Below are 13,592 nucleotides of genomic sequence, written 5' to 3' on the forward strand. Positions count from 1 at the left end.
ATCTCATTTCATCATACAATCCCACAATCCCACTATCCCTCATCCCCGCCGTGAGGCATCTCTCATCTCCTCTCCCCTTATCGCCATTTTTATATCCCCCACGCCCCCAACCCCCCCTCCCGCCTTCCCAGCCCCCGTCCGTCCCTAGTACCCCTCCCCTCCCTTCCATCTAGATGAGGAACCTCTGCTGTTAACAGGCAAGAGTAAGTATCTAGACTTAGCCGTATCCATTAACAGCATGAGTTCCCCAACTTAGATGGAGAGGGAGGGGGTAAAAACTAAAAATAATAATAATAATAAAAAATGATTTCACGAACAGCCGCCACCCGAGCCCGTCGCTGTGCACCGACCGGCCTGGATACCGGTTTCATAAATGGATAGCAAAAAAATGCACAGTAAGCGGGATTGAAAACAAAATAGGTTGAGGGGTCGTAGCCCCTGAGATCCGTCGCTCGGGGCGGGGAATATGCGATGACGGGTTGTAGGTGTAGATAGACGTCGATGTATATTGATAATGTAGATGAGGTGTAGGCGTGAACGCCGATCCCATTTTTCCCACCTGCCCGAACGCCGTGAGATGCGGTTTGATAGTGAGCAGCGTCATATATAGCAGTTGTGTATCGGGTGACGTATGGCGACAGTCGTATGCCTGTCGATATGGAATCCAGGGGGGGGGTCGTGTATCGCGCGCCGTCATCGTGGGCGGCGCTTTCGAGTATACCGATCCAGCTCGCGCCAGGACAAGGGAGTCGACTTTCCCATCCACTCCGAGTCCATTAATAGGCGCGTCACGCTCCAGCCGTAGCATCCATAACTCCGGAATTCCCCACGCCGCCAACCTCCCCCGCGCTGCTCCTCCAAATATACTCTCCCTCCGCCTTTCACGTAGCCAAAAAGTCCATCCCCATATCACTCGCAATCCCCTGCCAATCCCAACTCCTCTCATCCCTCTTATCCATATACCTCCACACCTCCTCCAGCACCTCCAGCGCACGATCCGCATTCCGCAACGTCGTATACGCCCTAATCCTTCTAATACTCTCCCTAATCGGTATCCTCTGCTCCGGCTCAAACGCCGCACACCCAATAATAAACGTCGGCGTCAGCACCACAGTCTGGCACGGGTCGTTCGCAGGGATCAACTTCAGCAGTTCCAGCGCACCGTTAACAGCGGACGTGATTTTGGTATCGGGCGCCCAGCGCGTTGCCTTGGGAGGGTAGATGCTGCGCCACAGGTACACCCAGAGCATCTGCTTATATAACAGACCTGCGACATGGCGGACCTCGCCGACGGGCCATGCGGACTGCCAAGCGCGGATGGAGGCGTCGATCTGGGAGGCGCGGTAGAGGGCGTTGTAGTCGACGATAGGGTCGATGTCGGATTCGATGTTGATGCGGATTTTGTTACGGAGGCGGGTGATGGAGGACATGAAGTAGAAGAGGTTATCCTGGACGCCCATGAGGCACTCTGCTTCGGGCTGGAAGAGAGCGGGCGGGAGGGACAAAGAGGAGTCGTCGTCGGGGGCTGGGGAGGATGTGGAGGAGAGTGGTGGGGAGGCGGGCCGGTGGACTAGCTCGTCGACCGAGATGTGGAATTGGAAGTACTCCTTGATGAAATCCATGAAGGGGGAGTCTTCAGGGGGCGTCTCGCGGATGAGCTTCTGGTAGGCTTGGAGGTGCACGCGATGCTCTCCTGTCGTCTTGCCCTCTGTTAGACTCTTGACGACGAAGCAGAGCATTTGACCGTAGCGCACGGAGAGCACGACGTTCTCTGTCGTGCCGGAGTTCTGCCGCTCGATGTCGAGGACGAACTCCTTGACTGCCTCTTCCTGGTGGAATAGCGCGCGCTCGCACAGGCTATTCTCCGTGACGTCCGGGTGCTTGGCTAGGATCGCGCGCCCGTATTCGCTTTGGTAGTCGAGGTTGCTACTTGACAGCGCTAGGATCGAGTGCATTAGACCGAGGTGCTTGACGGCCATCGGAAGTAGCATATCCTTGAAGGCATTCTTCTGCGGGCCCTCGACCGTCAGTACTGCGCTCAGCCTGAACACGTAGTGCTCAAAGAAGATGCGGTCGCCGGCTGTGTCGACTCCGTGGATCACGGGTTGGAGTTGGATGTTGGGGATGCACACGCGACTGAGTTGCGCGGTTGATTGGGCGAGCATGGAGGTCGAGATATCCTTTGACCAGACCGCCGTGCCCTCTTCTGCCTTCTCCTTGCCGGACTTCCAGATGGCCCGCTCTGGGTAACCTTCGCACACCACGGCGTTCTTCTCGCAGTTATTACCTATAAGGTGTTAGTCACGCTCAAAAACTTAAGTTGCTAGCAGAGCCACAGCGACAATCAGGGGACAGCATACATCTTGGCTTCGCCTCGTCACACTTCTTCTTCCGTTTCCGACACGTAATACACCCCGTCTTCGACCTCCCTTTCGTAATCTTATTGAGCGACTCTGGCACAACGGGATGTTTCCGCGGCCTACCTCTCGGCCTCTTCGCTGCCACCGGTGACATCAATTCCATCGACCGCCGATGACTCTCAATTAGCGCTAACGCCGCGTCGTCCCCTGGCGACTCGACCTTCGGCTCAATTAACTCGTCAAACTCCTCCTCGGGTATAGCATGTCCACACGCATCGACCTTCCTCTTCACCCCCCTCTGCTCCTCCCACGAGCCCGACGGCGTCGGCGTCGCAGAACCTCCATCCTCCTCCTGCCTATTATCCACCACCCTCTCCACCGTCCCCGCACTCGTCGTAATAACCCCCGCCTTCACCATCCCCAGCATCCTCTTCCTCTGGCCTATCGTCCTTTGAATCCGCGAAATATGCGCCAGATCTTTCCTATCGCCTACCCGCCGTATCTCTCCCCTCTGTAGCACCTGCCCCGAAGCCCCCTCGTCGTCCGCCACCTCAAGCGGCCCTGCGTGCTCGAATGTCCCGCTATTGATGTGCGCGTACCGGGCGCGTGCGTCCATGCTCCGCTTCTCTTCGTCCCCGTTGCGCGGCCGAGGGTTAGGGGCGCGGGGTCGTAGGCATCGGGGGGTGGTGAGTGAGGGCGGCTTTGGTGGTCGGGAGAGCTGGAGCGCGGGAACTCGGTATGGAGTTGAGCTGGTTGGGTGGTGGTGGTGGTGGTGGTGGTGCAGCTCCGAAGTCGCGGCGGTATTGGTTGGCTCGGTTTGGTCGGGGAAGGCGGTCCAGCGTCCTACTCGCTCGTAGCTATCTGTTCTGTACTCTCTTCACTCTACTCTTCGATATCGCGGTCCGGGAAGAAACAACAACGGCACAACTTCAACACAACACAACGTCAACACACAAACGTTAACAGCGGCGGTAGTACACGTAGTTTGAGGAAGCTTCGATCCATAAGAGATTCGAGCGGAGGAGCGAGCGAGTGGAGATAGATAGCGTAATATCTAGCTCCTTGGGGGGGTGTGAGTGTGAGTACGGTACTTTCGCTTTTCGTTTCCGGTTCAAAGTACGGGCGTAGCAGGGGTTTGGGGGATGGGAAAGGGCATGGGAAGGGAAGGGATTGAGTACATCAATGATCAATTGTCTACAGCTGCAAGGATGCGTGCGGATTGTTCGCTTGTGGGCTGGATGTGGGTTGTTGTGGGCTGCCTGAGAATAATTTGCAGGGGTTGGCATTTTAGTAGAGTACTAGGAGCTACTAGGAGTTACTAGGAGTACCCTCGACGAAGGGATGGGATGTGGGCGTTATCTGGAACGAAGTGGATGCGAATAGATGGCCTTTCGCCGTCTGACAATGACAAAGTACTGACCAAGTATTTATGGGATTATATGTAGTTGGGATAGTAGGGAATTAGAGGTTTAGGGGATTAGAAAACTATCAGGGCATTAGGGGGTTAGGGACCCCGAGCGAGGGATTCAGGAGGGAGGGAGACGTACGTACGTGGAAAGTGAGGAAGTGAGGACGGAAGGACTAGCGTATTGGGGGAGCAAGGGACGGGCTGCTCGACAGTAGAACAGACGTTATGTAAGAGTATATGCCATTCACTCTATACTGCCTATTTCGTGTGGTGTCAGTTCACCCGTGGCCGTGGTAAAGTACTCCCCTAGCACAGTCCAGCAGTATAAACCGAACCCCAAGTCGCTTGTCTCTCCGTCCGGGTCGCTGCAGAATCCGTGCAGTGAGAAGCGTGTATTGTAGCGCACTTTTCTCATCTCTTGATCCCCTATATTCGCTGAGCCTTGTTGGTTAAGATTACGTGGGACGAAATGGCACCGCGGGCAGAGGGAGCGGGAGGGCAGGAGCATTATGCGGTTGATGCAGGCCCGTTGCGCATAAGACACATGTGAGAATATACATCTGTGAGACAGGCGTTGCGAGTGGGGAGGATGGGGGGATGGGGGGGATAGAGAGAGTGGAAGTGAAAAGACAGCGGGTAGGATGGGATGGGGCAAGGAGAGTGGCACCATTAGCAACTAGCAACTAGGGAGGGAAGCTTCGACTGTGCTGTGCATCACCGATGGTACTATAACCATACCAGACTATACTACTGTATGATATACCAATCTATACTGCTACTGTATACTATGCTCTATACTACCCAGTTCGGTATACGTGGACTCCATCCCCCAAGAGACGCCGAGGCATGGTTAGTAAAGTAATCAAACAAAATCCAGACCCACGAGTCAGTTAGTCTAAGAATGTCGCAATCCCCCCAAACCAGAGCCATCCTTTCCCTACTCGTACATAACTTTACAGTAATGGTACTGTACAAATACTATACATACGTACATACTTGCGCACTCATCCCTCATCCCTCTCATCCCTCCAGCACGACGCGCATTCACAGTCGCCCATCGCTCCTCCCTCAGCGCCGATCTCACCAACGCCCCCGCGCGCCATGTCTCACTCCACCCTCCACTTCACCACAATATCGATATCTCGTCGTTGGAGAAAACCCATCCCCTCATATCCAGCTGAGCCAGTCCCATACATACCATGCCATTCTCTACTGTACGCTGCAAATGTCCCCCATCCACACTACAAACACCACAAAAACCCTCCAAGCCGCCCAGCCCCACCACCCAATCTCACAAACACTTCTCTCCGACCAGTCCAACCCGCTGTCCCGCCCAGACCCACTAAATCCCCTTCCTCCCCTTCCCTCCCTTCCCCAATCGCACTTCTATCAAATATCCATAGCTTTCGTCTCCACCGCGCCCCGTCCCTCCAGCCGCGAATAGTGTCGGATATTCCCCGGTGCGGACTGGACCGCAACACAGACTATCAATCGTCATCATCATCATCAGCACCAGCGGCCAGGCCGTCGCCAAACGGGGTAATCATCGTCCTAGAATGGATGATGGCTTGAGAAAGGGCCTTGTTTTTGGGGGCTGGGCGCCCAGACTGCGCCCAGAGCGTGGGCCATCGAGTCGCTGGAACGGGCGAAGTGCATGGGATAATCCAGGCGGGTACTTTGTTGGGGAGAGGGGGAGGGGCATTGGATGGACGACTGGGATGGGTGAGGTTTGGTTTGGAGAGCAAGGACGGCAGAGTAGTGTACAAAGAGCGGGTGGTGGGTGGAGCCATGGCACTCTCCGTACTCTCCTTCAAGATAAAAATCCAGCCTATCTTCCCCCTCACTAACCACGCAAACGCCATCAACGCCTCATAAACCCCAACTAGCAATTCACGTACCCTCCCCCCCCCTTCCCATAACTCCCGTATCTCCCACCCCCGGTCCATCACCTCGCCGCCCGCCCTCACAGCACTGTCACATCGCCCAGCCACGAAACGCATCCACGCCACCACTTGCCGATCGTTAATCGGCTGGACCAGACCAGCCGAGAGCGCTCGCCGGATGCGCGATGCAGGAATGAGAAAAGGGAGTTATGCTTAGTGTCGGCATTGATGTGTGAGCTGGTGATAAGAGGGATGAGGGCGAGACGGCCAGACAGGCAGACATGCGGCTTGACTCCCATCCATGACAGTATTCTATGCGCGCGGAGAGGTTGCATGTGCAGGCAGGAATGAGGAGATCGCAAAGCCCGGATCAAACACCGTGCCTCCCATGCTCTCTGTGCGCACAATACGTACAGTGCATACATACACATAGAGCACCCTCAACACCAACAACCAGGAGCAGGGCGCGATATTACCCAGCATCGCGCACGCTCCTATATGCGCCACGATGGCATAAAGATAAGGGCCGATCGGGGAGTCCAGCATGCGTTCCGGTGTGCTCCATAATGCGGGCACTATAGATATGCAGGAATGCTTGGTTGTTTGGAGACCAGCCAGGACCAAATGCAAGGGCCGGGCAGAGGAGCTGGGGGCGCAGGTTTTTGAAGATACCCGGTCGGCGGTCGATGGAGGGAGCTGACAAGAAGTGCTGTAAGGTACGAGGAAGGGAGCGGAGGAGTCTCCTTGATTGTTGGTCATCCACCGCCATTTGAGTGCGGGGATGGGGAGGAGGGATTAGGGTGGTATTAGGTGAGATCGGTCGGGTCGGATATATGAAAACAAGTATCAAAAGCTACAACCAACTTTCTAAAAAAGTACCGTAGTATCCCTCGAAATATACCCCAATTGGATCATCCACCCTATCTCAGCACACAGCCCGTCATGCTCGCGCTCACTCTCCTCATCCATCCACTACGGCCATCGACAAACACCCAGGCTGCGCGGGGAATCATATCGTAAGAAGAATCAAATCCAAACCGAACCAACCAGCAGCAGCCCAACCAACTGACTGACCAACAAAAAAACGCCCCCCTTCCCTCCCCCCAGCTGCATCTTCACATCCGCACAGACCTCTCCACGCCCTTCGCGTCCCGTCCCCCCTATTCGCCAAGACACGTCCCAAGCAGCTCCCACGGTCGTCGAACGTGGAGCGGGGCGGGGCGGAGGGGAGAGCGAGAGGAAACAGGCTCGGCGCTGATAGTTGTACACGGTTGGTCAGGGAGCTAAATGTACCAGCCGGCCGTGGAACCTCACCGCAGATTACCGCCTCGATACAAAATATTATCGCATCTATAAATACTCCTTTCGCGGCCAGCCAACGCTGAATATACCACGCCGATGAGCGGGGCCGGCCATCTCATTCCACCGCCCACACCGTGGAGTAAGTTAGCTTCCGAATATCACCGTTGTAAGCGGGCCCCTATCAGCCCGTCCCCGTCCTAGGCCGTCTACGAAAGAGTGAGGGAAAGAACACCAACCCATGCAACCCACGCATACCTCTCCCCCACCGTACCCCCATCCACGTGGTTGGCCGCCTCTTCGGATCCTACGCCGCCTCTTTCGCCCTTCCCCGCACGCCGCGCCGCCTAGCGAGGGTCTTAGGGGGCGATCGAGACCGCGCCGTGGCGTCTGCGGACGCCGTGGCGTTGTTGGATTGTGTACATTGTAAGACCTCGCGTGTGCGTTGTAAGCGAAGTATTGGTTGACATGTTATATTGATGTTGGTATTTCAGCTCATGTCGGTTTCTGCAGGTGGGTATGCGCTTTGGATCCTGGGTGCTGGGCTTTCTTGGAAGGGGGTGTAAAGGAGGTATTATGGGGGCCTCGAAACGGCCGATGGTGTGTGTGTGGGATGTGAGGAAAATCAATCCTGCAGGGTGACAGGGCAGAACACCAACGAGACCTCCGAGATCTTCCTCTTCCCTCCCATAGCTGCATGTTTGGTTGTTGGCCCATTGCGCAGATGTGCGCACGGTTTGTTGGCCCCCTGGGTGCTGTATAACTCTCACTCGCTCGCTCCGCAAGATTATTCCTCCGCCACCCAGTACTCCCAAGGCCCAACATCCCTTATCTCCCTACCCCAGTCCCCAATGTCGTGATCCCATCCCATCTCACCTCACGTTCCCCCCGGTGCCTTCCGATTTGTGGAAACGGCCACCAGTAAGCAGGGGAAACGGTCATCATGGCTCCTCCCCACCCATCACGCCCATCAAACAGAGACACGGTACTGCACTCTACTTGAAATACAACACAAATCGGCCACGATAACCGTACCGGTCGTACCCGTATCACCAGGGAAGTGTAGCACGGCAGCCCTGTGGTATGGGCCGGGGCCCTGTCCGGCATGCAGACGGGCACTCCCGTGGGCGGGAAGGGGGTGTTGGTTGAGCCTCCGTGGGAGAGCGTGGGAAGGTTCGGTTGGGCGGCGATGGAGTGGTTGGGTTTGGTGACCTGTGAAGACTTGTGAGCGGTTGATTAGTCGCCGCGCGCTTGTGAGAGGTAGCTTCTGTTTCCGGTTTCTGAGTGTTGTGGTATTGAAATCGGATACAGTGTGCAGTATTGCTGCGAGAAGGTTGGGAATCTAGATTTATTGCAGAGGCAGACAGTCATGTTTGTTTGTTTGCCGGATATATTATCATCTTTATGATGGCAGAGGGTTATAAAGTTAAGTACATTATATTATCATATAAGTATAGCATATGCCCTCATGTTTTGGTTTACACAAACCCATAGGAGAAGATAATGACGTCGTTATATAATTAATATCAAGATCTTAAAAAAATCCTACGAACTCCCCATTCTCGTAGCCACAAAGTCAACCAAATCAAAGAAACTCTTCTTAAACCTGCGTTCCTGACTCGTCCTATTCACATACTGAAGACCAAACTGTTGCGTATAATCTCCAAACTCCCAGTTGTCAGCGAAACTCCACGCAAGCGCGCCCATGACATTGACACCATCCTCATGTATGCTCTTCAAGATCTCACTCATGAAACTGAGGTAGTACTGGCTCCTTGGAGAATCGAAGAGTTGGTCCTCCACAGCAGCACTCTCAGATTCCGCGAAGACGGGGAAGCCGAATTCGGAAACAAGGACGGGTTTCTTAAAGGTATTGTAGAGGTAGGATAGGTATGTGCGAAGGTACGTCGGCGTAATGTAGACGTATGATTGTGAGCGGTACCCGATGTTCCAACCAAAGACGTTTTGCGTTTCTTGCGTCACGCAGTAGGGGAAGTTGGGAGAGCTGGAGTTTTTGGCACAGGCTTCCACGCCCTCCGGTGGCTGGCTGACAACAGTTGCAGTGTAAGGATCAATACCGAGAAAATCGCTGGTGTTTCCAACGTACGCCAGATCTTCGGGGGTGAGAGGGACATAATCTGGAATGGTGATTTTGAATGCTTCGGGGTAGTCGATACCAAGGAAGATTGGATTACAGAACGTTGCAAGCTGGAAATCGTTGAAGTGATTTGTGGCATCTAAATCGGATTGGTTCTTAGGGTCTTTAGGGACGCCGAAGTTGTCGTTGAATTTGATGCCGAGCTTTCCGGTGCCCTGGACGTCTTCGTGATAGAAGTGATAGAGCTGTGCGTGGGCTTTAATGACGTTGTTTACTGATTTTCCATTATCGCAGTAGAGAAGCGGTTCGTTGAATCTATTGTCTTTGTTAGGCAGCATCAGAGGATATTGTGTGGAGGGGAGACTTACGTAAACCAGATTGGGACTCGGTCTGCATAATTTGTCAAGAGTATTTTGCCATAATTAACAAAGGCATCGGTGAATGTCTCGTTTTGATATCCCCCATTTACATATCCAATCAACGCATCATCCGCGGCCTGGCTATTATTACCCCCAAAGAATTGGAGAGGGGTGTCAAAATGGAACATTGTGACTGTTGGAATCATCCCTTTTTCAAGGATAAAATCGATTAGATCACTGTAATGATCCAATCCTTGTTGATTGACGGGAGTTCCAGGAAGAGCGAATGGAAGAATTCGAGTCCACGCAATGGAAAAGCTGTAGTACTTCACACCCATGGAAGCAAGCCTCTCGATATCTTGCTTGTAGAGATAATAGTTCTCATTTGTAACGTAGTCCTTTGATTTCCCTTGTGCTCCTGGGAGGATCTCCATCAGACTTGGGGACTTGCCTTCCATCGCAACGGCACCTTCGATTTGCGATGCTGAGCCTGCCACTCCGAAGATAAAATCTTCTGGGAAAGTATAGCAGTCTGTTGGGCCAAAATAATCGGCTGGGGGAAGAATTAATTCGCTGGTTGGTAGGGCTGTCGGACTGACGGTTGTGGTGTAAAGTGGAACCTCGGTGAAGTTAGACACATTGGCTGCATGCCACATAGCAGTCCATGCTGCGTTTCCGTATGGGTTCGCAGAGTCGGTTGCCTGAGCCGTTGCATTCGGATCCCAGTTGCCCCATGTTGTTGTAGAAATATCAGGAACAAGGGTGCTTAAGTCTGAGAAGTGGGGGGCATAGGAGGCAGTCGTTGAAGGGACGGGCCTTGATGTTGCCGTCCGATAGGTTTCAGTTTGAGTAAAGGAGAATTGAGTGAAATGGTATGTAGGAGTGGTAGTGTAATTGCAAGATTCGCAATTTGGTCGATGTGAGGGACCATCTGCAGATATGTACACCTGTTGACCTAACGTGCTCGAGGCACTAAAGGCTAGAAGAACACCGAGCTTCTGCCCTATGGATATCATGTTGAGGATATGAGAAAACAAGGGAAATAAAAGATGAGGCCATTATTGCAAGAAGAAAATTGCCTAGCCTTTTTATACTCGTGGAGAGCATGCCTCATGACAACGGCACTCTAGGCTGAACGCATTGCCGTCTCATATTCTCCCATCTGCCAGCCCTTTCAAGCTGTTTGGAAGGCCCGATTATGCGGAGCAGGAAGCAAGAATGGGGAACCCCGAATTCTGTAAAAAGGTGCGGTAAATGCAGATCTTCGTCATCGAACTAGTTCGAGTAGCCAAAGAAGGTTACATTCCGTGATTATCATAAAAAAAATCGCTTTTACCCCGCAAACCAGAAGACTGAGCCTGCGGGGTACGGAGCCCCATTCGATATTTATTGATGTGGGATAAATGTGACGATGGCGGGGCCGAGGTAACCCCGTATAAAGACGATATTCCCGGACGATCACTTTAAGCTTCTGGCATCCAGAAACTGAGCATAAAGAAACTACTCCATGACGCTTAAAGAGTTGTATCGCATTTCGAACTATCTCGAGGCATAAATGTGCGTGTGCGACGATTAAGTCGGGGTGCGGGAGTGTTCTAAGGTAGGCAGGTGAGCCCCGTAAAACTGCGGCGAAAGATGCCCTTGTCACGAGCCTCTTAGACTTATATCAATGGGGAAAGGAATATTTGCAGAAGTTATAAAATGTCAGTTTGCATGGTATGCCATGCAAAATTAGGCGATGCAGATAATGAAGACTAAATTAGTTTATTTATCATATTAGATTTTATATGTGAGTACTAGTCGGGGATTCTCGAGTAGTACTTACAACTGTAAGAGGACAATGCTGCAGCCATCTAGTAAACATATCTGAAATTGGGATTCTCCTTGTCAGTTAAATTCTCCCAGAGAATCTTCTCATTTCCCGCGGACAAAGAAAGACCCTCTTCAACGGCTTGACGCTTGTCCTTCTGCTTGTTAGCCCAGACGTAGTATCCGAACAAAACAATAGCAACGACAGCTCCGCCAGCTTGTGTAGCCATAACAGCAATCTTAGCTGGGTAATAGCGAGGAGCATCTCTAGCCTGGAAAGTTTGCGGGCCGATAATGTTGCCAATGGAGAAACTTCCCGCGATAAGAGCAGCTGCAACGCTTCTCTTCGTATGCCCACTAACGTTTGCCATAGTCCACTGGTAGATGACTGTTAATGTACCCGTGATGGCGTTGACAAGGTAGATGCCCGCGAGAAGCCCCGCACGATTACTAGCTGGCATAAAGGACATCAGACCGCCACCAATCATGCCTGGAATACAGCAGAGGACTAGCCATGCCCAGCGGCTTTCAGATTTGCGGACACCGAATCCAACTATCAAAGCTGCTGCGATGGAAACGAGACCGCTTGGCATGTTCAAGAGAGCTGTGCGCTTGGGGGTGAAACCAAAGCTTTGGATGAGTGTTGCAGAATAAGTTGTGATGACGCCACTTGAAACGGAGATCTATAAGGCGCGTGAGCTGAATTTGCACATAAACACGGATGTTGGTGTACTTACGCAGATGGTGCAAATAGTGAGTAGCCAAAGTTGGGGATCTGCCAAAACTTCTAAAGCTTGTCTCATCTTGAAATTCTTGTTTTGAATTCCAGTTTGGTTGATACTAACATGCTTGAGAAGAGCAGCCTTCTCCGGCTCACTGAGCCATTTCGCTTTCATCGGCGAGTCTGGTAGGATGAAGAATGTAGCTATTCCAACCAAGGAAGTGGCAATACCAACGAAGACAAACATTGCTTGCCATGACTTAAAATGCTTGTTCGTGACATGCTGGAACGCGAAGGATATAAGGCCTCCAATGATCTGCCCGAATCCAAGACCAGAATACCAGATAGCAAATCTAGGGGCTTGCTCGGACTTGGTATAGTACTGACTGCTTATCAGCATTAGGCACGGGGCGATAGCAGCCTCAAACATTCCGAGGAAGATACGGGCGGCGAGAAGAGAGTGATAGTTGGTTGCTCCTGCGGACGCTGCACAACTGATCCCCCAGAGACACACGTTAATGCCCAGCCATTTTCCAGGAGGAAATTTCTGGAGGATATATCCTGCAACATATGTGTAAGAACTTTATTTGCTGCATTTGAGGGGGCAGACTCACCGGTAGGGACCTCTGCGATGAGGTAGGCGATGAAGAACGCGGATCCGACGTTGGTGAAATTGTTCTTGGTCAAGGCTAAATCCTTGTTGATTCCCATAACGGCGGCATACTATGAAGCGACATTGTTAGAAACATAACAGAGAGGGTAAGAGAAGGGTTGGGAGTTTCAACTTACATTTATGACGACTTTATCGACGAATTGCAAGACATAGCAAACGAACATAATTGGCACGATGCGCCAATCGATCTTTCGTCGCAAGGCAACTAGATCGATGCTTGTGGACTCAGCATTGGCATGGTCGTGTAGATACTTGAAGGCATCGTCTAAATCATCTTCGTGCTCTGCGCGGACAGTGGGGGATGCCGGTGAGGTCGTATCTGTCTCGGAACCAGCCATGGCCTTTTCGTTTCCGGCTTTCATTTTCTCATTACCAGCAGCATCAGAGGCGTTGGTCATTGTGTAAGGGGTGCAGAATCGTGCCCCGTATAGCTCGACAGAAGAGTTGGCGATCAGCAACGAAGAAGAAGAGCTGGAGACCAACGACAAAGAGAACAACAAAATAGTCTCCTAGACAGATAAATAAAATACCGACCCCGTCAGGTATAGCCAGCTAACACCACTGTCTTAACTACTACCCCTCCCCTAGTATGAATGTAACGATCCACTGTTTTTACTGTCTCACCGCACCTAAATTAGGCGGAACGGCATTTAGTTTTGGTGAGCTATCTTGCCAAGATCTGCCAATACTACAGCAGATCGTTACGACTATACTGGGGGGTAATAATGCGGTAGTTAATCTCAAGACCACTGAGGTATAGTTTCGTGTGCGGGTCTGCGAGATCGAGCCAAAATGGGCGGAGATATAGCTTATGTACATCGCGGCACCTAATCGTCCCGCCTCGTTCCAGAAGCTTTTATAAACCTCATGAGTTGCATGGTCGAATACGCAAAATGGTCAATCAGTGTCTCGGGAGACCTCATGGATCCTCAATTCAATGTTAGTAGTATTCTGCAGCACTACAGGGCCAATTTCCCCTTAA

The 13,592-nt window shown here is 52.2% G+C and overlaps 3 protein-coding genes across 3 annotated transcripts; all 3 read right to left on the bottom strand.

Annotated features, from left to right (window-relative positions):
- Positions 1 to 131: 131 nt before the first annotated feature.
- On the bottom strand, positions 132 to 3,535 carry VE01_08691 (uncharacterized protein). The gene is made up of 2 exons (XM_018278111.2): positions 2,361 to 3,535; positions 132 to 2,287 (listed from the first exon to the last, which is right to left on the bottom strand). Exons 1-2 carry the CDS (start codon positions 2,974 to 2,976, stop codon positions 882 to 884), a joined length of 2,022 nt encoding a protein of 673 aa, XP_018127219.1. The 5' UTR covers positions 2,977 to 3,535; the 3' UTR covers positions 132 to 881.
- A 4,794-nt stretch (positions 3,536 to 8,329) lies between these two features.
- VE01_08692 (uncharacterized protein) lies at positions 8,330 to 10,715 on the bottom strand. The gene is made up of 2 exons (XM_018278112.2): positions 9,417 to 10,715; positions 8,330 to 9,363 (listed from the first exon to the last, which is right to left on the bottom strand). Exons 1-2 carry the CDS (start codon positions 10,421 to 10,423, stop codon positions 8,496 to 8,498), a joined length of 1,875 nt encoding a protein of 624 aa, XP_018127220.1. The 5' UTR covers positions 10,424 to 10,715; the 3' UTR covers positions 8,330 to 8,495.
- Positions 10,716 to 11,248: 533 nt separating this feature from the next.
- On the bottom strand, positions 11,249 to 13,333 carry VE01_08693 (uncharacterized protein). The gene is made up of 4 exons (XM_018278113.2): positions 12,727 to 13,333; positions 12,552 to 12,660; positions 11,954 to 12,498; positions 11,249 to 11,899 (listed from the first exon to the last, which is right to left on the bottom strand). Exons 1-4 carry the CDS (start codon positions 13,006 to 13,008, stop codon positions 11,261 to 11,263), a joined length of 1,575 nt encoding a protein of 524 aa, XP_018127251.1. The 5' UTR covers positions 13,009 to 13,333; the 3' UTR covers positions 11,249 to 11,260.
- Positions 13,334 to 13,592: the final 259 nt, after the last annotated feature.

The sequence above is a fragment of the Pseudogymnoascus verrucosus genome (genome assembly GCF_001662655.1).
Source record: "Pseudogymnoascus verrucosus strain UAMH 10579 unplaced genomic scaffold scaffold_48, whole genome shotgun sequence".
Lineage (NCBI taxonomy): Eukaryota > Fungi > Ascomycota > Leotiomycetes > Thelebolales > Thelebolaceae > Pseudogymnoascus > Pseudogymnoascus verrucosus.

Coding starts and splice junctions, on each gene's coding strand:
- VE01_08691 (XM_018278111.2), bottom strand. CDS start 2,976: ATGGACGCACGCGCCCGGTACGCGCACATCAATAGCGGGACATTCGAG. Junction 2,288..2,360: donor TGACGAGGCGAAGCCAAGAT/GTATGCTGTCCC, acceptor AACACCTTATAG/GTAATAACTGCGAGAAGAAC.
- VE01_08693 (XM_018278113.2), bottom strand. CDS start 13,008: ATGACCAACGCCTCTGATGCTGCTGGTAATGAGAAAATGAAAGCCGGA. Junction 12,499..12,551: donor CATCGCAGAGGTCCCTACCG/GTGAGTCTGCCC, acceptor CATATGTTGCAG/GATATATCCTCCAGAAATTT. Junction 11,900..11,953: donor TCACTATTTGCACCATCTGC/GTAAGTACACCA, acceptor CGCGCCTTATAG/ATCTCCGTTTCAAGTGGCGT.
- VE01_08692 (XM_018278112.2), bottom strand. CDS start 10,423: ATGATATCCATAGGGCAGAAGCTCGGTGTTCTTCTAGCCTTTAGTGCC. Junction 9,364..9,416: donor CGAGTCCCAATCTGGTTTAC/GTAAGTCTCCCC, acceptor CAAAGACAATAG/ATTCAACGAACCGCTTCTCT.